This window comes from Pristis pectinata, chromosome 13 (genome assembly GCF_009764475.1).
Source record: "Pristis pectinata isolate sPriPec2 chromosome 13, sPriPec2.1.pri, whole genome shotgun sequence".
In the NCBI taxonomy this organism is placed as follows: Eukaryota; Metazoa; Chordata; class Chondrichthyes; order Rhinopristiformes; family Pristidae; genus Pristis; species Pristis pectinata.
In genome coordinates this window covers 47,719,276-47,742,238 of record NC_067417.1, presented here as the reverse complement: position 1 = coordinate 47,742,238, position 22,963 = coordinate 47,719,276, and the positions used below count along the sequence as shown (strand labels likewise).

The window sequence follows — 22,963 nt, the reverse complement described above, 5'->3', positions numbered from 1 at the left end:
CCGTCGTGTACAAAAATCCTGTAGAGCTGAATATCAATAAATTATCAAAAAGAATAAGGAAACAAAACAAGATGAAAAATATTTTGCATATCTTCACAGATGAAGATCCAATAAATGTTAGAAATAATAAGGAACCATTGGTTTAATTAATGGAGAATTTAATATAATTCATATATCAACAAGTTATAAAATACTGTAGAAATTAACAGGTCTAAATGCCAATAGGTACACTGGACCTGACAGCTTACAACCAAGGGTCTAACTGAGGTAGCTACATAGATGGTGGTTGCATTAATATTGATCAGCTAAAGATCATATTCTGGAAAGATCCCAGCAAATGAAACAGTACTGTTCAAGAAAGGAGGAAGGGTAAACAGGGAACTGCAGACTCGTTGACAGGAAAATCTATCAATCAGCATGGAGTAATAGAGAACTTCGGAAAACGTAATTTGATTAGACACAGTCAATGTTGCCGTATGAAAGGGAAATAGTATTTCATGATTTGCCGAGCAGCAGAGACCCCCACCCTCCTCTCTGATTTGGAGCCATGGACAACCGACATTACGGTCTCTACAAAATCCTCCAAAAATGGCAGAAAAGGGAGATCAACGTTCACAGCATCAAGCTCATCCAGCTCAGCTGAGCACACCACACTGACACAAGCCTGACACCAGGCTCTGGAAACAAGCACTCTACTCTCAGCTCTGTCACACGGACATATTCTCAGCAGGACAGAGCAAACGATTCCATGGCATTATCATATCCTTGGGGACAGTGACATGCTCAGAGATTCGTGGGTGTCCCTGGCGTAAGACTGCTCAAAGTGGGGAAGGAGCTTGCAGGAAGGCAGAAGTCGAGTACACCCAGTGTCTCTACAGAGAGAGGACAAACAGCGGAAGAAATGCACAACTTCCCTGCTGCAGAGTCTGGATGTCCACACTGGACTTTATAGCCACCTGAGAACCCACAGAACTGGATGGGAAGTCACCCTCAGCCTGGGAGGACTGCTGGAGGAGGAAGTATTTAATTAATCTATTGACGGATAACTAACAGGGTAGATAAGGGGCAACAAGAAGAAGTAATATATCTGGATTTTCTAAAAAGGTATTCAATAAAGTACTGCAGTTTACACAAAATAAGGCCTCAGGAGGTTAAAGACAACTTGACTGCATGGGAAGAGAATTTGTTAAAGAACATTAGGGACAAATGAGTCACTTCTTTTTTTTAAATTTTATTTACAGCGTGGTAACAGGCCCTTCCGGCCCAACGAGTCCGCGCTGCCCATTTTAAACCCATATTAACCTACCCGTACGTCTTTCGAACGTGGGAGGAAACCGGAGCACCCGGACGAAACCCACGCAGACACGGGAGAACGTACAAACTCCTTACAGACACCGATGGGAATCGAACCCCGATCGCTGGCGCTGTAATAGCGTCGCGCTAACCGCTACGCTACTGGCAGACTGTTAAGAATGGGTGCTGCAGGTGATGGGGCCTCGGGCGTTTGCAATCTACATCAATGACATTAATTGAAGAGACGACAAACCCTATATCCAAACGTGCTCATGATATAAAAGCTTGTTAGGAAAGCAAGTTTTGAAGTGGATGCAAAATGTCTACAAAGAGATGGAAACCAGTCAAGCAAACTGTGGAGAAACGAGAGGCTATTCACTTCAGCAGGAAGAATATAGTACTTGTTTTTTTTTAAAATAGTAAGAAACCAATATATAATGATGTTCGGAGAGACTCAGGTGACCTTGTACAGGAAACTTTTTTTTTGTCAAGTTAGCATATTGGTACAGCAAGCAATAAGATAAGCAAATGGTACATGCGGACTCACTCCAAGACAAATGGAGAACGGGAGGAAAGAAGACTTGCAGCGGTTCCACTGGCTTTGGTGAGACAGCAGATGGACTACTGCGTGCCGTTTTGATCTCCATACCCAAGGGTCTATATAATTGTCCGAGAAACAGTGCAGTATTGATTCATTTACTTGATTCCTGGGTTGAGAATGATGTCTCAAGAGATTGTGAGATAGGCCTATCATTTAGGGAAATGAGAAGGGTTCGCAATGAAATTGCGATGAATACCTGAGGGTGCTTCACTGGTTAGAGGTTGCTTCCTCTGGAGAAATTCAAATGGGGAGATCTGGGGTTCAGGAAAAGAGGCTGTCTATTTGGGAATGAGATACAGATATTTTTTCCCTTCAAGCAGAGAATTGTGAACTTTAGGAATTCCCTACCCAGAGAACAACGGATGCTCAGTTCAAAGCTACGATCAATAGATCTGTTGGACTCTCGATAATCAAGGGCTGAAGAGATTGAGAGGGAAAATGGACTTTTTAGGATCGATGACAGTCTCATTGAATGATGGAGCTTGAGGGAACTTATTGCCAACTCCTGCTCCTTAGTATTACATTATGAAGTAAGAGATCTCATATAATTTTTCATCACTCAACAAAATCACAAAATTATTGCAATCCCACAGGACCATGGCGTAAATTAGTTACTTTGCAATTGACTGCACTTCAGAAACTGCACAGACTCTGAAGTGCTTTGAAATGCTGCATGCAATTTTATTACTATTTTTGCAACCTTCTTGGAGTGAAGCCTTCTTTGTAAGATGGAGTGTTACACTCCACCAAGTTCTGCTGTCTCTTATACATGTTGTCTTTGTCACAAATAGAAAAATGTTCAATTCCCCAACACCAATACCGTTCGCCTTGATAAACAAGCACACACACACAAAAAAAATCAATGACACACTAGAACAGTGAAACTTCAAGCTTTTAAAGCCCTTTTGAAAAGAATTTGCGGCAGTGTACAGAGATTAACAAAGGAATTTAGACATATGCTTAACTTGTCAAGTTAAAATGACAGGATCCATTATAAGACCTCCCAAATGCACACAAAACCACTTTCATTCCCAACGATCATTCACCAGATCTCCAGCTCAGTTGTATTTATGATCAAGTGATGCAGTTTCAGACAGCACCCGCATTAAGTGGAGTTCCAAACACAAAACAGGAGAAAATAAGACAGAGTGTGCACCTACCGGATGATAAAAGGCCCTCGAATCTCCAGCAGACTTTTCTCATTGTTGAACTGCTTCAGCAAGTTGATCATGAACTTGAAGAAATAAGAGTTCATGGTGGGAGTCGAGGGGGAACATTCCAATGTGCGGGGCCCTACAACACACAAAAAAATACATCAGGACGTACCCAGCCACCAGCTTTTCAACATCCCTCATTTTCAAGAATTCAGTCCCGAGAAAAGTCAAAATTCGCCAGCTTGGGCTGTGGGAAGGAACTTCTGATATTTTTTCCACCTCCTTTCACTCTGCCTTTCAACTGGCTTTGAGTTTGGAACACGTTTGTCAGTAGATAAAAGTGAAAGGCAAAACCTTCTCATTCCCTCACAACTTGTCACTCAGCTCAAGACAAAAAATTGGATCATTCTAACACACACAAAATGCCGGAGGAACTCAGCAGGTCAGGCAGCATCTATGGAGGGAAGTAAACAGTTGACGTTTCAGGCCGAGACCTGGTCCTGATGAAGGGTCTCGACTTGAAACATCGACTGTTTATTTCCCTCCACAGATGCTGCCTGACCTGCTGAGTTCCTCCGGCATTTTGTGCGTGTTGCTCCAGATTCCAGCATCTGCAGAATCTCGTCTCCCCGTCATTGGATCATTCTAAGTCTGAAATTATCATCATAAACTAGGCTTGCTTTATTTCATTGGTTGTATAATCTGGTGGAATGCTTCACAGCACTGAAAGATTAAATAAATACATCATAATACTCATTAAAAATAATTAAACTTACATTTCAGCAACAGTTAAAACAGAAGTGTCATTTCAACACAACATTAGATGATACTTTAATGGACAGTTAGCTGTTAAGTTAAACACCAACACAAAAGAGGCATAATAACTTCCTTGGTTAGGAAGATTTAGAAGGAGCACCTTTTTGAGAAATAGCACAGAGAAGTTGGGAAGCGTGAGCTCCAGAACGTGGAAATTGTCACATCCATGGGAAGAGTGGGGAGGTTAGGCCCCTGAGCCCAATCTGTCTTACTATTTCAAAAGATTATGGCTGATCTGTGTCCTCATTCCATAAGCCAGCCTTTGCCCTGATACCTTGCATTAATAAAGCTGAACAATGCTTCTACCTGCAGACCTAACATGAACTGGTTTGTGCCAGCGTTTCAGATTTCTACCATCACTCACGGTTGGAAGCATTTTCCAGCTTAGATTCACTGCAGCCCATCCCAGCTCACACCAGATCAACCCTACTCCTCTGCTCTTTGACCACAGCTCTTCCAATTATTCTTCCTCAGATTCATATCCAATTCCCTTTTGAAAGCTCCCGTTGAGTCTATTCCCATCACCTCGTTCCCAATCATGACTATTACAGCTAGAATGAAAAAACCTTTACATCACATTTCCACTTGTATCGTCTGCCCGGATTTTTAAATCTGTTCACCCTTGCCCCTGAATGACCCATGAATGGGAATAGTTTCCCTCTGTAGACAGTGCCCAGGTTAGGACGAGGCTCCGTTCCCGAGAACAGTCAGTAACCCAAACTGTCTGCAAGTCAGAAATGAACAACCACGGTGTGTGGGAGAGGGTCACAGAAACAGCGGTGATGGGGCCTCACTGACTCAGTGAGTGAGGGAATAAGTCTACTCAGTGCTCCCGGCTCTGCTCGGCTCGATCCAGCCCCTGACTGTGACGGCTTGGGGGAGAGTGAGGGGTTTGAAGTGAGAAGGCACACAGAAATACCCCCTTCCCACCCAGCAGGAGATGCTTGTAGCCCTGCAGCAGCCAGTAAATCTATCCCACCGGTCTCCCAAATGCTCGCTCGTATGTACAGGGTGTCCATAAGTCAGGTGTTGGTAACCAGGGTAGGACCTGCATTCCCCTTGCCTAAACCAAACATCGCCTGGTACACCTCTCCATTCTACCATCTTTTCTTCAAGGAGAACACCACCTGCTCTGCGTAAATGCGACCGCTCATCCCTGGAACCTGATGAGTAAATCTTTCCTGCACCCTCTCCGTGACCTTCTCAAAGGTAGGTGACCAGTACAATACACACCAGTTGTGGCCCAACCATTGTTTTGTGCAGGCTCAACAGAAGTTCACTGTTTTTTGTACTCTGCCTATCCATACATGATGCTTGTGATCCTATGTGTGTTACGAATCACTCCCTCAACACGCCCTGCCACTTTCAAGGACTTATGTTCAAACACACCCCAGTCACCTTTTTCCTGCACATCCTTTACCATTGTGTCATGTCGTCTATACTGTTCCACATTTTTTTTTCCTGTCAATGTACACCACTCTCCACTTCTCTGCATTAAACTCCTTCTGGTACTGCTGAAATGTCCCCCAGTTCCAATTCCCATAAGTAGCAGAAGAAATATCTATTTACCCTCTCAAGGCTGTATATCCTTCACGAGGTGAGGTACTGAGAACTGCTCAGAGCTGCGACGACCATGTAAAACAGTGGTCATTGGGACAAATAGTTTGGAACTCAAAAGTTTGGCAAATTAAATCTACAGATTTTTTTAAATTTTCCAGTTAAAATTGCATGGTTATCTCACATTTTGCTGTTACAGGTCCTCCCCGGGTTTCAAACGCCCGACTTGTGGACACCCTGTGGACAAGAACGAACGTTTGGGAGACCGGTGGGACGGAAGGGGGTGGATTTGCCGGCTGCTGCGGGGCTGCAGGCACCTTATGCCGGGTGGGAATGGGGCACTTCCCCCGCGCCTTCTCTCCACACCTCCACGGAGCAGCAACAATGGGGGGGCTGGGTGGAGCCGAGCAGAGCTTGGACCGCTGAGCAGACTCAGTCAGTGAGGCCGGCTGGCGGCCGCTCTCCCCGCGCCCGCTCGCTGTCCCGTCACCGCTGTTCCTGTGACCCTCTCCCACGCACCGTTGATGTTCATTTCTGACTTACGGACAGTTCGGGTTACGACCAGTTCTCAGGAACTGAACCCTGTCATAACCTGGGGACTGCCTTTATATGTACAACTGATTGTTGTTAATAAATGTGATTACTGTATGCTTAATAAATCTCTGAACATCTGATATAAATGGAACGCTAGCCGTCATTAGCCAGGGCATAGAATATAAGCGCAGGCAAAGTATGATACAGCTGTGTAAAACATTGGAGAGGTGATATCTGGAATATCATGTACAGTATTGGTCACCACACCAGAGGAAGGATGTGATTGCACTGGAGAGGGTGCAGAGGAGATTCACCGGGCTGTTGAGAATGGAGAGGCCGGGTTTGTTTTCCTTAAAGCGGAGAAGGACAAGAGGGCACCTCAAAGGAAGTATACAAAATTATAAGGGGCATAAATTGAATGGACCGTTGTAAACTTTTTGTCATAGCTGATGGCGTATGTCTAAGGTAAGCTAAGGCAAGACAGGAGGTTTGGAGGGGATAAGGAAGATTTTTTGCGCCCACAGGGTGGTTGGAGTTTGGAACACACTGCCTGAGAGAGTGGTGGAGGCGGAGACCCTCACAACATTTAAGAAGTATCTAGACAACTGTCCAAATACTTCCTTCAACTGTTTATGTGGATAGGAAAGGTCTAGAGGGATCTGAGCAAATGGGACTGGCTTAGATGGGGATTTTGGTTGGCACGGACCAGTTGGGCCGAAGGGCCTGTTTCCATGCTGTACAACTCTATGACCAGCACATTAATTACCAAGGCTTAGAAGGCTGCAGAACCAGCACTTGGTAAATGGGTTTAGTGTCGATGGGGACTTTATGGTCAGCATGGAGAGGTGGGCCACAGGGCTCGTTTCTATGCTGTGTGACGCTATGAAACACCTAAATTGTATCCTTCTGAGAAGCAATTTGCAAGAAAGAATACTCAGCCTTCTGCAAATAATCATTAACGGTTAAAGATCCAGCACTCATGGTCAGAACTGTCGGGGAACATTAATTACATGGGGGTATCCCATAATACTCAAGTGTTGTTTTTAAAATTGTAGTATGTTGCTAAAACACAATGTGAATGTAAAGCAACTGACAGGAGGCCGTGGTTACCCACCCCCAAGGTGGGTGGGGCGGGTGGAGTTCATTAACTGTGGAACAGCAACATTCTGCAAGAGCCTTGTAAAGAAGCGGAACCCAGTGCGGCGATGCATGTAAGACAGGATCTTGCTGGGCTAGCTATGTGCATAATGGGTTGGGGATCTAATGGTATTCAAACTCCCTATTCTCCCCCCTCCCCCCAGGAACTTAAACACTTCATTACAGACTGAATAAAATCCAGTACTCTTTCTCTTTTATGTAAATAGCAATCTGGTTTAGGTTTTGAGCAGTGTAAACACGGTGAAGTCATCATCCTCAGGCTTTAATATTTCATATTGGAACTGAATACACCGTTCCCACACTGGCAGAGGCCACAGCATAAAGCAATAGTCCATTGTGCCCAAGTCAGGTTCGAAGCTTGCTGCAAGCCAACTGCGAGTGGTCTGGAAAGCAGAACGTGAAGGCAAATTAGTGACATCTGGGTCCATAAACACAAATCCTGTGGGGTGCTGCACATTACTTTAGGGCTGAAATCCAGCCTTTTTTTTTGATCGGATTTGGGTCAAGGTTCTTGGGCCAAACAACTTGTAATGGCCATAAGCCCCAGAGAAATGTCTCTCCTTACCAACTTTCTGCCAAGGCGGAAATGTTGCCTGCTGCAAATTCTAAATGGGAGTCAACCTCCTTCTACCCTGGTAACATGGGGGGCTGAGTCACATGATTGTGGCCACACAGAGGCAACTTTCATTCCAAATCCCTATTAAAGCTGCCCTCGGATTGCCAAGTGGCAATGCTAGGGTCCCAAAACCAAGAGTTTCCACCCTCTAGCACTGAACCAACAGGTTCCAACAGTTTAAGTGAGCACACATTTCAAGCAAAATAATTGCCTAAATATTGTAAGAAAGGAATATCATCTAGAAGCCAGAGCTACTGCACACTGGAGTTAATTAATGACATAAGCTGCTTCCCAGAAAAGTAGATACAAATTAAAGTATTTGTTTAAAAAAAAATAAGTTGAATGACAAGGGTAATACTCAACCAGATGTAGCCATAGACGGACAGAGGCTGCACAGAAAGAACTGGGTGAATGAAATGGTTCCTCTCGTTTCAGGAGTAACAGTAACTTAGAAAAAAAAACTGCTGGTAGTTGAGGTTGTTATAGAGTCACAGAAAGACACACAGTCTGGAAACAGGCCCTTCGGCCCACTAAATCTGTGCTGACCATCAACCACCAATTTGCACGATTCCTGCACTAATCTCATTTCATTCTCCCCACATTCCCCATCAACTCCCTCTTGATTCCACCACTCATCTACACACCAAGGGCAATTTACAGTGACCAATTAACCAACCAACCCGCACGTCTTTGGGATATGGGAGGGAACTGGAGCACGCGGAGGAAACGCACGCGGTCACAGGGTGACGCAGACAGTGCCGGGGGTCAGGATTAAACTTGGGTCGCTGGAGCTGTGAGGCGGCAGCTCTACCAGCTGCGTCAATGTGCCGTTCAGATAAAGATAAATGGGAAGTATGAAAGAACTCTCACCTAGTAATACCCTGCATGGGATTGTGACAGTGTGATGCTGCTTGACTGCTCATGTTACTTTACTACCTTAGCAGTTACTCTTAGCAGTGTGGAGGAACAGAGGGATCTTGGGGTCCACGTCCATAGATCCCTCAAGGTTGCCACGCAGGTCGATAGGGTTGTTAAGAAGGCGTATGTAGAGTTGGCCTTCATCAGTCAGTGTATTGAGTTCAAGAGCCGCAAGGTGATGTTGCAGCTCTACAGAACTCTGGTCAGACCACACTTGAAGTGTTGTGTTCAGTTCTGGTCCCCTCGTTATAGGAAGGATGTGGAAGCTTTAGAGAGGGTGCAGAGGAGATTTAACAGGATGTTGCCTGGATTGGAGAGCATGTCTTATGAGAATAGGTTGAGTGAGCTAGGGCTTTTCTCTTTGGAGAGGAGGAGGATGAGAGGTGACTTGATAGAGGTGTACAAGATGATAAGAGGCATAGATCGAGTGGACAGTCAGAGACTTTTTCCCAGGGCGACAATGGCTAACACGAGGGGACATAATTTTAAGGTGATTGGAGGAAGGTGTAAGGGGGATGTCAGGGGTAACTTTTTTTTTTAAACAGAGTGTGGTGGGTGCATGGAACGTACTGCCGGCAGAGGTTGTGGGGGCAGATACATTAGGGACATTTGAGAGACTCTTAGATAGACACATGAATGATAGTGAAGTGGGGGGGGGCAATGTGGGAGGGAAGGGTTAGATAGATCTTAGAGCAGGATAAAATGTTGGCACGACATTGTGGGCCAAAGGGCCTGTACCGTGCTGTAGTTTTCTACGTTCTATGTACCTTGTTGCTGGATTCTTTTGGTGTGTCCTGGATACCAACTAGAGTGCTGTTGACATTCTGACAGAGTCTCTGAATGCAACATTTAACCCTGAACTTGTTTTCAGTAGATGCTTTGTAACAGAAGGACAGCAGTGGACTTTAAAGCCAGGTTCAGGTCTGCCTCTCCCTCATCAAGTTCTCGTTCTACTAAAATTGCCTGTTCTCAGATCATTCAGGAGAGCAAAGAATCTCCTCACCTCATTTTCCAAGTGAACTGAAGTCTCCTTAAATACTCCTTAAAAGAGAGGCTCACGAATCTCTGAAGTCAGGGTAAAGACCACCAATCAGTGGCTTCACCAGTTTCCTCACCCAGTCTATTCCCTGCAACTCTCCACCTTTCTTCCAGCTCTCCGGCATCTCTTCTCAAGCTCATCTCATCCAGTAGCCTCATCCTCTGCTCTTTTAGGGCATAGAACAGTACAGCACAACACAGGCCCTTCGGCCCACCATGTTGTGCTGACCTTCAAACCACACCTAAGACTATCTAACCCCTTCCTCCCACATATCCCCCTATTTTAAATCCCTCCATATGCTTATCTAGTAATCTCTTGAATTTGACCAATGTACCTGCCTCCACCACCACCCCAGGCAGCGCATTCCATGCCCCAACCACTCTCTGGGTAAAAAAAACCTCCCTCTGATATCTCCCTTGAACTTCCCACCCATTACCTTAAAGCCATGCCCTCTTGTATTGAGCATTGGTGCCCTGGGAAAGAGGCGCTGGCTGTCTACTCTATCGATTCCTCTTAATATTTTGTACACCGCTATCATGTCTCCTCTCATCCTCCTTCTCTCCAAAGAGTAAAGCCCTAGCTCCCTTAGTCTCTCCTCATAATGCATACTCTCTAAACCAGGCAGCATCCTGGTAAATCTCCTCTGCACCCTTTCCAACGCTTCCACATCCTTCCTATAATGAGGTGACCAGAACTAGACACAGTACTCTAAGTGTGGTCTAACCAGAGTTTTGTAGAGCTGCATCATTACCTCGTGGCTCTTAAACTCAATCTCTCGACTTATGAATGCTAACATCCCATAAGCTTTCTTAACTACCCTATCCACCTGTGAGGCAACTTTCAGGGATCTGTGGATATGGACCCCCAGATCCCTCTGCTCCTCCACACTACCCAGAATCCTGCCATTAACTTTGTACGCTGCCTTGGATTCCATTCCCATGATACTGAACACATACACGAGGTTCGGTTTCTTGGCCAGGATCTAAGGTATTGCAAAGATGTGCTAAATATAACTTGGCTATGGCTGCAGAAAAACCAAGGCTGAGAATTTACACAAGAAAAATAGGAGCAGGAGTAGGCTACTCGGCCTCTCAAGCCTGCCCCCGCCATTCAATATGATCATGGCTGATCTATGCTGGCCTCAACTCCTCTTCTGTGCCAGTTCCCCATAACCCCCAATTCTATGATCTTTCAAATATTTACTTATCTCCATCTTAAGTACATCTAATCATCCAGCCTCCATCACCCTCGGGGGCAGAGAATTCCAGAGATTCACCACCCTCTGAGAGGAGAAATTTCTGCACACCTCTCGGTTTAAAATGACCAGTCTTTATTTTGCACCTATGTCCCCTTGTCCGTGACTCTCCCACCTGTGGAAACATCTCAACATCTACTCTGTCAAGCCCCCTTAGGACCTTGTATGTTTGAGTATGGCCACCCCTCATTCTTTGAGACTCCAAGGAGCACAGACCCAACCTGTCCAGCCTCTCCTGATAGGACAACCCTCTCATCCCAGGAATGAGCCTGGTGAATCTCCTTTGGACCATCTTTTTTTCAGGTCAGGTGACCAAAACTGCACACAGTATTCCAGGTGTGGCCTCACCAACACCCTGTACAACCGAAACAAAACCTCCCTATTCTTAAACTCCAACCCCTTCACAATGAGGGACATTGTGCCGTTTGCCTTCTTAACCATTTGTTGGACCTGCCTGTTGACTTTTTGTGATTCATGCATGAGAACACCTAGATCCCTCTGACCTTCACTCATTTGCAGACTTTCACTCCATTTAGAAAAAAATTCATCTTTCGATTCCTTTACTGAAGTGCATGACCTCACACTTTCCCACATTAAACTTCATTTGTTAGGTTTTTGCCAACTCGTTCAATCCATCTATATCCCATTGCAGAATCACAACGTCCTCATCACAACATGCCCCACCACCTATTTGAGTATCATTGGAAAAATTGGAAACCTTACATTTGGTTCAATCCTCTGGGACATTCATGTAAATAGTAAACAACTGAGGGCCAAGAACTGATCTCTGGGGTCGTTCACTGCTTACATCCCTCCTGCCTGAAAAGACCCATTTATTCCAACACTTTGCTTTCTATGTGACAGCCAGTTTTCAATTCATGCTAACACACTTCCCTCAATACCTCGGGCTCTTAATTTATGCACCAGCCTCTCATGTGGTATCTCGTCAAATGACTCTTGGAAATCTAAAAATTTTACATCCACAGGTTGTCGTCTATCGACTTTCTCCATTACATCCTCAAAACATTTGAGCAAATTTGTCAAACATGATTTACCTTTCATAAAACCAGGTTCAATTATATTCAGATTTCCTAAATGATTAGTTATTTCCTCTTTTATTATTAACCCTAGCACCTTGACAACATACACGTTAAATTAACTGGTCTATAGTTCTCCCCCATCTGTCTTCCTGCCTTTTGAATGAAGGAGTAACATTGGTTATTTCCAATTTTCTGGAACCCTTCATGAACTTAGCTAGGTTTGAAAAATTTCAAGCAATGGGTCCACTATCTCTGTAGCCACTTCCTTTAAAACCTTTGGGTGCAGACCATCTGGTCCTGGTGACTTGTCCACCTTTAGCCCTGTGAATTTCTCTCATACTTTATCCTACTACACAAGACATAGCAAGGTATACTTAGAAAAGAAAATAACACAGCGAAAAGTTGCAACAATGCCAATACAAATAAATAATGAAGCCATCAAGAAGTGGTATGAGTCCATGAATCAATCATACTTCTAAGTAATGGATGCAAGATGGCAGAAAATTATACAAGTTAAGTAAGGAAATGAGTAACATAATATATTAAGTGGGATTTTAACGATGGTAAAATTAATGGACAGAGAGGTAGGTAGAAGAAATAAGGGAATTTTTCTATGTTCAGGACTCCTTCCTAAGTCCATGCTAGGGGAGATTCACAATCAGATCTGTTGGTGACCAAGAAATCAGATAGCTCAGTGAAAAGTCGGGCTTTTGTCTTGTATGATATTTTAACGTACTGGATAATAGTCAAGAAGGACATATTTCAAAAACCTGATAGTAAGTTGGATAAAACTTGATTTTGATTGGTCGAGAACCAAACTTGGGAAGATAGAATGGACAATATTGGCAGGCAACGTAGAAGAGCAATGGGAAACATCCAACCCTCCAGTCCAAAGCTAATACGGTGCTCAAAAACGAGAATAATTTAAACAGTAGTGTAATACCATGGATATATAAAATTAGTGGAAGAAAAATTGGTAAGGGGGGAACAGGGTAAACAGAAGCATGATGAGGGCTGTCAAGAAACAATTGGGAAGGCAGAGAAGAACGAAAAGGAAGCAGTCACAGCAGTAAGGTAGACAAGTACATCAGTCCAGAAGGAATAAAAACAGAAAATGTTGAAAATACACAGCAAATCAGGCAGCATCTGCAGAAGGATGGATGGAAAAGAAATGTTTGAATGGGAAAAAATAGCAAATTCTGAAAACGCTCAGTGATTCAAACAGCATCTGTGGTGAGAGCAGAGTTCATGTTTCAGGCTAATGATCGACCACTAGAACCAGGAATCACCGGAGGTCAGTGGGTTTTAGAATTCAGAGACGAGGCGAAGGGAACAAGAGGCCTGTGATGGAGCAGAACTTAAAAGACAAATGGAAGAAGGTGGACAATGATGAAAATAGGACAGGTGAAAGATTGGTGTCGAGGAGTTGCAATGGGAGAAATCAGTAAAGCAAAACCCTGTAGATGCTGGAAATCTAAAACAGAAAATGATAGGAATATTCAAGCATCTGAAACTGCTGAAATGAAGAAGGTGATGTTAGACATTGGGCTCCTCAAAGGCAAGTTCAGAATTAAATGACAGGCAGCAAAAGCAAAATTATATAAATGTTAAATAATTCTTTTGCCAGAGACTCAACTGAAATAAAAACACAAATTGAAAATAATGATCTGATGGCCATGAGAGAAACATGGCAGGGCAGGGCAACACAAGTAGATAGAGTGGTAAAGAAGGCGTATGGCTTGCTTGCCTTTATCGGTTGGGGTGTTGAGTATAAAAGTCAGTCGGTCACGTTGCATCTATATAAAACTTTGGTTCAGCCGCATTTGGAGTATTGGGTGCAGTTCTGGTCACCGCATTACAGAAAGGATGTGGAGGCTTTGGAGAGGGTGCAGAAGAGGTTCACCAGGATGATGCCTGGATTAGAGAGTGTTAGCAATAAGGGGAGGTTTGACAAACTTGGACTGTTTTCTCTGGAGCATCAGAGTCTGAGGGGGCGACTGATAGAAATATATAAATTTATGAGAGGTATACATAGGGTAGAGTCTTTTGCCCAGGGTGGAAATATCAAATACTAAAGGGCATAGCTTTAAGGTGAGAGGGGGAAAGTTTAAAGGAGATTTACAAGGCAAGTTTTTTTTTGTTACACAGAGAGTGATGAATGCCTGGAACGTCCTGCCAGGGGAAGTGGTGGAAGCAGATACAATAGCAACGCTTAAGAGACATTTAAACAGGCACATAAATGGGGATGGAATGGAGGGATACAGATCATGTGCAGGCAGAAGGAATTAGTTAAAATCTGCCCCATGATCAGCACAGACATCGTGGGGCGTAGGGCCTGTTCCTGTGGTGTACCGTTCTATGCTCTAGATTGGGGCCTGAATATTGCATTCAGGAAGCATGCATTCATGGCATTCAGGAAGGATAGGAGGCTCGGAAAAAGCGGAGGTGTGGCCCCATTAATTAATCATGATTTTGTAGTAATGTAGAGAAATGACTTAAGTTGAGAAAACCAGGACGTAAAACTCGAGGAGGAAAAGCAGTTGGCCGTTCAGCACCTTGAGCCTGTACTACCATTCAACAGGACTATGGATGATCTAATATCCCTCTAGTCTGCTTTGCTGTGCTTTCCCAATAACCTCCACCACCCACCCCGCCACACCCTCCCCCACCCACCCGATTCCCTTAATGATGAGAAACCTATCTATTTCAGCCTTAACTATAGATCAGGAGATTGTCCCCACAGCTCTCTGTGGCCCTCACTGAAGCAATTCTTCTTCATCTTAGTCTTAAATGGAAGGCCCCCTATTCGGAGTTTGGGTGCAGATGAGAAATAAATGCAACAAGTCACCGGCCAGAGTGGTACATGGGGCCCCTAACAGCAGTCACAAAGTTGGAAAAGGTATAAATTAAGAAATAATGGGAAGCTCATCAAAAAATATGATGGCAGTAATGAGGGATTTTAACTTACATGTACACTGGAAAAATCAGATGGGAAAATGTGGCCTAAATGAGTTTATTAAGTTTTCAGGAGCCAAGCAGGGAACTAGACTTGACCTGGGAAAGGATTAATTAATAACCTCATTGAAAGGGCACCCCTGGGTAGCATCAATTGCAGCGTGATTGAATTTTACATTCAATTTAAGGGAGAGAAAAATGGGTCCAAAGCTCATATTTCAAACTTAAATAAGGGCTACCATGAGGCCACGAAAGCAATGTTAATTAAAGTGAACCAGCAAATTAGGTTAAGGGCTGACTCAATCAAGGGGGAGTCAGGATACATTGAACAAGTACATTCCAATAAGAAGGAAAAATTCTAAAGGGAGGACCCATCATCCAGGGTTAACTGAAAAAGTTAAAGTTAATACCAAGCTTGAAGGAAAAGTGTGTCAGTATGCAGTTAGATGACGGTCAGGAGATTGGCAAAAATCCCACAAACAATTCACTAAAAGATTAATAAGGATGGCAAAATTTAAGCACGAGATAAAGCTAACCAGAAATATAAAACAGAGAGCAAGGGCTTCTTTAGATATTTAAAAGATTTAACAAGGTGAGCGTCAGTGCTGTAGAAATCTGAAGAGTTATAATGAAAAACGTGGCAGATGAATTATACAGGTATTTTGCATCAGTCTTCAACAACAGAGAATACCAGTAACATCCCGGATATGATTGGAAATCAGGAATTGGGAGGAAATCTGCAATCAAGAGCTAATGAGCCAGTTGTTGGAACTATGGGCAGACACGTCCCCAGGTCCTGATGGACTTCATCCAAGGGTCTTAAAAACAAGTGGTTAGTGTGATAGATGATGCGTTGGCTCTCAGTTCTCAAATATCCCTCGATTCCAGGGAAGTTTTGTCAGACTGGAAAATAGCAAAAAGTATTCAACAAGGAGGGAGACAGAAAGGAGGCCAATTAATTTAACATTCACCAAAGAAAATGTTGGAAGCTATATTAAGGCTGCTATTTGGAGAGAACTTACAAAAATTCTAGGTAATCAAGCAAAGTCAACAAGGTTTTGTAAAAGGGAAATCATGTTTGACCAATTTATTGGAATTAACATGCTCTGGATAAAGAGCAACCAGGCAATGTACTATATTGAGATTTCCAGAAGGATTTTGATAAGATGCTGCATTAAAGGTTAATGCAAAAAAGTACAGCTTCTGCTGTAGGAGGCAACATATTGGCACGGACAGAAGATTGGTTGGCTAACAGGAAACTATTGTCACAAGTGGGTCTTTTCTGGCTGGCAAGTTGAGCAGTGTGCTGGGGCCTCAGCTTTTTAAAATTTAGATTTGGATGAAAAGTGGCTGCTGAATTTGCCGATGACACAAAGATAGGAGAGTATGTTATGGAAAGGACATAAAGGGGCTACAAAGAGACATAGACAGGTGGGGCAAAGATGTGGCGAACAGAGTATAATGCGGGAAATGTGAAATTAACTATTTTTGGAGGAAAATTGAAAAACATTATCCAACTGGTAAGAGATTGCAGAGCTCTGAGATAAGATATCTTTATTAGTCACATGTACATCAAGACACACAGTGAAATGCATCTTTTGCGTAGAGTGTTCTGGGGGCAATCCGCAAGTGTCGCCACGCTTCTGGCGCCAACGTAGCATGCCCACAACTTCCTAACCCGTACGTCTTTGGAACGTGGGAGGAAACCGGAGCACCCGGAGCAAACCCACGCGGACACGGGGAGAAGGTACAAACTCCTTACAGACAGCGGCCGGAATTGAACCAGGGTCGCTGGTGCTATAATAGCGTTGTGCTAACCGCTACACTACCGTGCCTGCAGAGGGATCTAGGTGTCCGAGTGCATGATTGGCAAAATGATATTGTGCAGGCACAGCAGGTAATTGAGAAAACAATGTTACGGTTTATCGCTGGAGGAGTACAAAGGTAGGGAGCTTATGCTTGAATTATATAGGGTATTGATGAGACAACGTCTCCACTACTGTGTACTGTTTTGGGTTTCTTTCTTAAGGATGTTAATGTGTTGGAACCAGTTAAGAAAAATTTTACTAGACTAATACCTGGACTGGGCAGGTTGTCTTATGAGGAAAGGTTCGGGGTTAGGCTTGCATCTGCTAGAATTTAGAAGAGTGAGAGGCGACTTAACTAAGGTCTTGAAAGAGTGGATTTGGAGAGAATGATTTCACTTATGGGACAGTCGAGAACAAGGGGTCATGGTTAAAAAAAAGTAAGGAGTCATCCACTTAAGACAGATGAAGCGAAGTTTCTTCTCTCAGGGGAAGTGCACCTTTGGAACTTTTCCTGAAAGGGTGGTGGAAACAGAAGTGTTGGAAGGTTTTAAGGCAGGGGTAGAAAGATACTTAATGAGCAAAAGAACCAAAGGTTACTGCAGGTGGGCACAAATGCAGAGCTGAAGTTACAATCAAATCTGCCCTGATCTTATTAAATGGCAGTGCAGGCTTGAGGGGCTGAGTGGCCGACTCCTGCTCCGAATTAGTCTGTCTGTATGTTTGGCAGAGAACATAGATTCAGGGGACAAGGCTGTAAGCTAGTCAGGAGGTAGACACTAACTGTTCAGGGTGGCACATAAGAATAAGATTTCTTTATTAGTCACATGAACATCAAAACACACAGTGAAACGCATCTTTTGCGTAGAGTGTTCTGGGGGCGGCCCGCAAGTGTTGCCACGCTTCTGGCGCCAACATAGCACGCCCACAACTGCCTAACCCGTACGTCTCTGGAATGTGGGAGGAAACCGGAGCACCCGGAGGAAACCCATGCAGACACGGGGAGAACGTACAAACTCCTTACAGACAGCAGCGGGAATTGAACCGGGGTCGCTGGCGCTGTAATAGCGTTATGCTAACTGCCACACTACCGTTGTCCAAGGAACAAAAAATTTGGAGTCTGGTAAGTACTTAAGTAAAAGTGTTTGAAGCTCGTTACCCAAACCGACAGCTCACGACGAGGATGGGATGGTGCCAGGCACGGCTTCACAAGCATCAGTGCAGGCACTCCTGTGGCTCATAATTTGAATTAATAACTTAGACAATGGAATATTTTTATTTTCAGATGTGCAGCTGATACTAGATTTAGAGAAACAGTCAGTGCCCTGGAGGAGAGCAACAATTTACAAGACATCAATAAACTTGAAAAATGGGCTGGTAAATTGACCAATTACAACTTAATTCCTATGGTCCATCCCGAACCCCACATCATTTAGCTCCACGAATTACTTAAAGCAAAAGTAGTAGACTATTTTTTAAATACTTAAAATTACACACGTGAATAATTAATAACAGAGCATGTAATGTTGATTTAAATTCCTTTCTATATCGTGTTCTGCAGAGGCGAGTGACAGAAAGAGATATCACCCAAGTCAAGGAAGATCATCAAGAAAAATTATTCAGAGATCTGTTCTGAATAGTGTGGCCCACATCACTCAGCACAAAAGCAAGATTAAGAAGATAACTGTGTGAAGGCACATACCAAGCTAATGTACAAGACGGGTGCAATTACTGTCAGAAACATTTGTTATGGTTCAGACATTCAGAACACAAAATCCTTCTTAAAGTGCCATATCACGACCCCTGTGAACACACGAGGACTGGCAGCACACAGCTCTGAAGCTCCAACCTCAGCTGCATGATCTGATGCATCACTTAGCTCTGTGGTAATTAGCAGCACAATATTTCCTCCACATCTTCAGCCCAATTATTGCTGACAATGTCACACAGCTGACCAGACTTGACCAGGCTAAAAGTTATGACGCATCATTTACCTGAATAAAGAACCCGAGGCTTAATTAGGCAGGTTGTTACTGGATGTTGGGAGACTTCAAACTGGATGCACTGTGGCCTATTTATGTAAAGCAATTTCAATGGTTAATGCTATCATACACAGCAAAGTCACGGCTCTGTATTCAGCGGAGAAAGCCTCAGCCCTGATTACTCCAATTGACCCAGAATTCAGAGCCTTTCAAGGCAACAAGTTCCAAATTTCTACATCCGTGTGGTTGAAAACATGTTTTCCCGATTCCACTCCTGAGAGGTAACATTTTCTGCTAGGACATTATACAGCTTGTCGAGAAAAAGGGGTCTGGCTACAACCAAGAGAAAATTACTTGTATTACCACTGAATCCCAAGAGGTCGATCCACACCGAACTTCCCCACAGCAGACAAATACATTCACTACACGAGCGATCTGCACCAGGCCTTGATTACGTAAAGGTTTATGGTTGGCTTGGAAATTTACCTTTGGACGTTTCACTTATGGATTTCAGTCCTCTTTGCTCTACCTTATGCCACTTCCAAAAGAGAGATGCACAGTGGCACAGTTGGTAGAGCCACAGCCTCACCGTGCCAGAGACCTGGGTTCAATCCTGACCTCGGGCGCTGTCTGCGAGGAGTTTGCACGTTCTCCCTGTAACAGGATGGATTTCCTCTGACATTGCAAAGACATGCGAGTCGGTAGATTAAACAGTCACAGTAAATTGCCCCAAGTGTGTGGGTAAGTGTTAGAATCTGGGAGGAATAGATGGGAATGTAGAGGAGAATAAAAAATGGGATTGTTGTAAAATTAGTGTGCAGGGATTGTTGATGGTCAGCGTAGACTAGGGTCTAAACAGCCTGTTTCATGCAGTATGATTGTATGACTCTCTAACTCCCATCACTTTTTTGTGCAGTACCAGGATGTGTGATCACCAGCAGCCCTGGTCAAAAACTGCACTTCCTCAATCTCTTGATACCAACATGGACACAGCCTCACGTCTCTTCGCTGAGGTAAGCAATTGGGACACCGGTAGCACAAAGGGGCCATAATTACGGTGAGAAACAGCAGGACATCTACGCTTCCCTGCAATGAATGACATGCCGATAAAAAAGTAGGAATGTGAAGCTTTCAAAGGTGGGTCACTAGGCTTTCGATCTCGTCAGTGCGAGGCTAATTAAGGGAACCCAAGCAGTCTCCTGTTTTTCCACTGGGACTTCTCCGTCTCCCTCTTCTCAGTGCCAAGCATTCCACAAGGATTTGCACTAACGTGGCTCAGTAATAATCACAGAACAAACACGAGTATACGGCTCTATATCGGCTGAAGAAGTCTCTGCCACACTCCAAAAGGATGTTTACATTTTGGGAAAATTGAAACAATGAATTAAAAATATTTTCTATTCCTCTTGTTGAATTATCCGACACTTCCATTAGTCATGAATGAAATACAATTTGAAAGGTTGGAGAAGGAGCCACATTCTCAGAGAAGCCAAGTCACAGAGCACCTGCCTCCGTGACATTCTGACGATGGTAATTGCTTCACAGCCTGTGTGAAAAATCAACGTCTCAGCATCCAAACCGACAGATTAATTTAACAAACCAGCTCCCGACTCATGCTCGTGGCTGCAGCCACCAGAATGTGGTCTCCCTGACAACAGCAATCAAATCGTTTCGAGCAACATCAGGAGGATTCCATCACTAGGCTGGGCTGAGGGGGCTGTGGCCCAGATAAGTACCCTCAGGCGCTTTGTGTTATCCATCTTGTCCTGAATTTGCAGGAAAGCAATAAAAAAAAAGACGATTTGTCTGAATTTTCAGAAGGTATTGTCACGCAAAGTGCAGCATGATGGAGGATAACTGGATCTCAAGTGATTGCGCACTTTCCCCTTGATTAACTAGCACAGAAATGCCCCGATGAGCTACCCTGCCAATGCTTCCGATAGGTACTTGCAACTGGGACCTGAACAAAGAGGTAGAAGAGAAAAGGACACACATGGACAATTAGGTCATGGTGTTACTTGCCACTGGTCTGCCAAGGCATCAAGAGCACAGCATCTGCTTTGCAAAATACGAACAGTAAGTGAAATATTGCTGGAGATCTGAAATTAAAAGACAAAATATTGGAAACAATGAGCAGGACAGACAGAGAGAAACGCAAGATTCGATATTACGGGATGATGACCTTTCATCAGCACTGTACATGGAAATGTTAACACCTTTCTGATGCTGCCGGAAATGTTTCTGGATGCTTTCGAGGTGTCACGTTCCACACAATGGAGAGCTCAGCAGTCACGATTTATGCTCGTTAGTTGCCACAACATGATTTTGAGGGGAGGAGGGCAGGGGGGAAGTTTTCCCTGGTGCCCTGGCACAATATTTCTCTCTCCTCCGGTATTATTAAAATAAATTATGCAGTCATTATCACACTGCTGTTTGTGCAAGCCTCCTGTATGTAATTTAGCTGTCACATTTCCTACACTACAACAGTAATACTGTAAAACTACTGTGGCTATCAATTGCTCTGTTAGGGTCTGAGCTTCTGAAAACTGTGATACAAACAGTATTTTGTTTGCAATCTGTAACATGATGGCTATTGTGGGTGTACAGTAAGCTCATGTCACTCACATTGTGAATGGCACAGGGTCACTTCCATTAATACTTTAACAGATCCCCAGTTGAAACATGGGGATCAATACAGCTATAACCAATCGAGAGTGCACACAATGAAGCCGGATGTGACATGTTCACACTTCTTCCAAAAGGTTCAGTGAGAGAGCTCTGCAACCAGCAACCTTAAAGCACAGAACAGCTCTGTAGTATCCTCAGAGTCTGACATATTATTAAGGATCTGTAAACCAGACGCCAGGCCACATAATTTGAAGGAAACAGACAGAACAGCCTCCTAGAGGCCACAAACAGAACAGTATTTTCTCTCCTCCACCTCAGAGATTTTAGATGACAGCAAGCAGAAGAATCTACATCGCCCATTAACTCTGGACAAGCTGACAAGGGCTACCCATTACTTCAAGGGAAGTTAAACACCTGGAAGTAGTGGGCTTGCTGGCTGACTCCTTCTGTGCGACTTGACCAGTCCAGACCTGCCGGAGGAGTACAGTGCGACGTATCCAGCCGGCAACTCATCAGAATCCGAGAGGAAAAGCATCCTCACCCTCATCCACAAGTGAGAAGGATGACATCAGAAATTGTGAGGACCTGCTGTGAGATACAAGATTCTGTCCAAGGCCACTGCCAATCGAGTCGGTCCACTCTGGGACTGACGATCAACCGGATCAAAGATGTGGCAGGAAGATCTCCAACAGCCTTGCGTTACGCAGTGAGGCTATTGTCTATGTACAGGACAGGGGAGTCAGACTCTTTCTTCATCGACTTGGACCTGGAGAAGGTCTTTCACAAAACATCACACACATATAAGGGTTTTCCAAAGTGGGATTTGGCAAGGAGACCACAATTGGATATAACTGCTCTACACAGACATCAGTAGCCTGGTCCTAATCAATGGGTATAACATAGAAAGCTCTTTCCTTTGTCTTGTTTGTGTGTGGTATCAAGCTTCTTGCCAAGTCCATCAGGAAGAACGCGGCACAAGAGAAGTGATGATCTCGGGCTGTGGATGCATTCGGGGGAAAGCCGATCTGCACGTGGACAATGTCACCATCCTACTGTCAGTCCACAGATGAAAGACCGTCCATGACCAGTTCAAGCGAGCCTCTGGGGTTGGAGTGAGTCACAGCAGAAGTGGAGCCAGATTCTTTGGCGACTGGCCAGACAGATTCTTTGTCCCTTTGCCCGTCAAGTCCCATTACCTGAAGGTGCTGGGAAAATGGCTCAGATGAGCCAGGGCATGGAGGAAGAAGCGGGTGAAGTGTGTGGCCAAGGTGAAGCAGAGACTTGGATTGTTGGAATGGTGCAGGGAAGAATCTGGTTGCCAGGTGCAAGATGCTCTTAGTGTTGCTGAACCTTCCAACAACTGTAGCTCACACACTGAGCCCGTACTGTTGCAGTCACCCAAGTTGCCTTCCAATTTATTCCTTCCACTCTGGATTGCAGATTTAATGAATAAAGCAAATTTTCTTTTTTTGAAAAAATTCAATCAATCGCAACCCAAAGGAACTCCCTGCCTCTTGAGGACCTTCAGCACAGATTCTGCTGTGTTATGGGCTGCCTCAGCGGTTGTTCTAATGAAAGGTGTGGGATAGTGGAGTTGGGTGGTGGGGTGGGG

At 44.2% G+C, this 22,963-nt stretch overlaps 1 protein-coding gene across 1 annotated transcript in view; it reads right to left on the bottom strand.

Annotated features, from left to right (window-relative positions):
• Window positions 1-22,963, bottom strand: part of vac14 (vac14 homolog (S. cerevisiae)) — a 300,909-nt gene that overhangs the window by 160,008 nt on the left and 117,938 nt on the right. Inside the window, exon 15 of the mRNA XM_052028507.1 lies at window positions 3,055-3,187. Coding sequence (XP_051884467.1) covers window positions 3,055-3,187 — 133 coding nt within the window. The remainder of the gene's footprint in view (window positions 1-3,054; window positions 3,188-22,963) is intronic.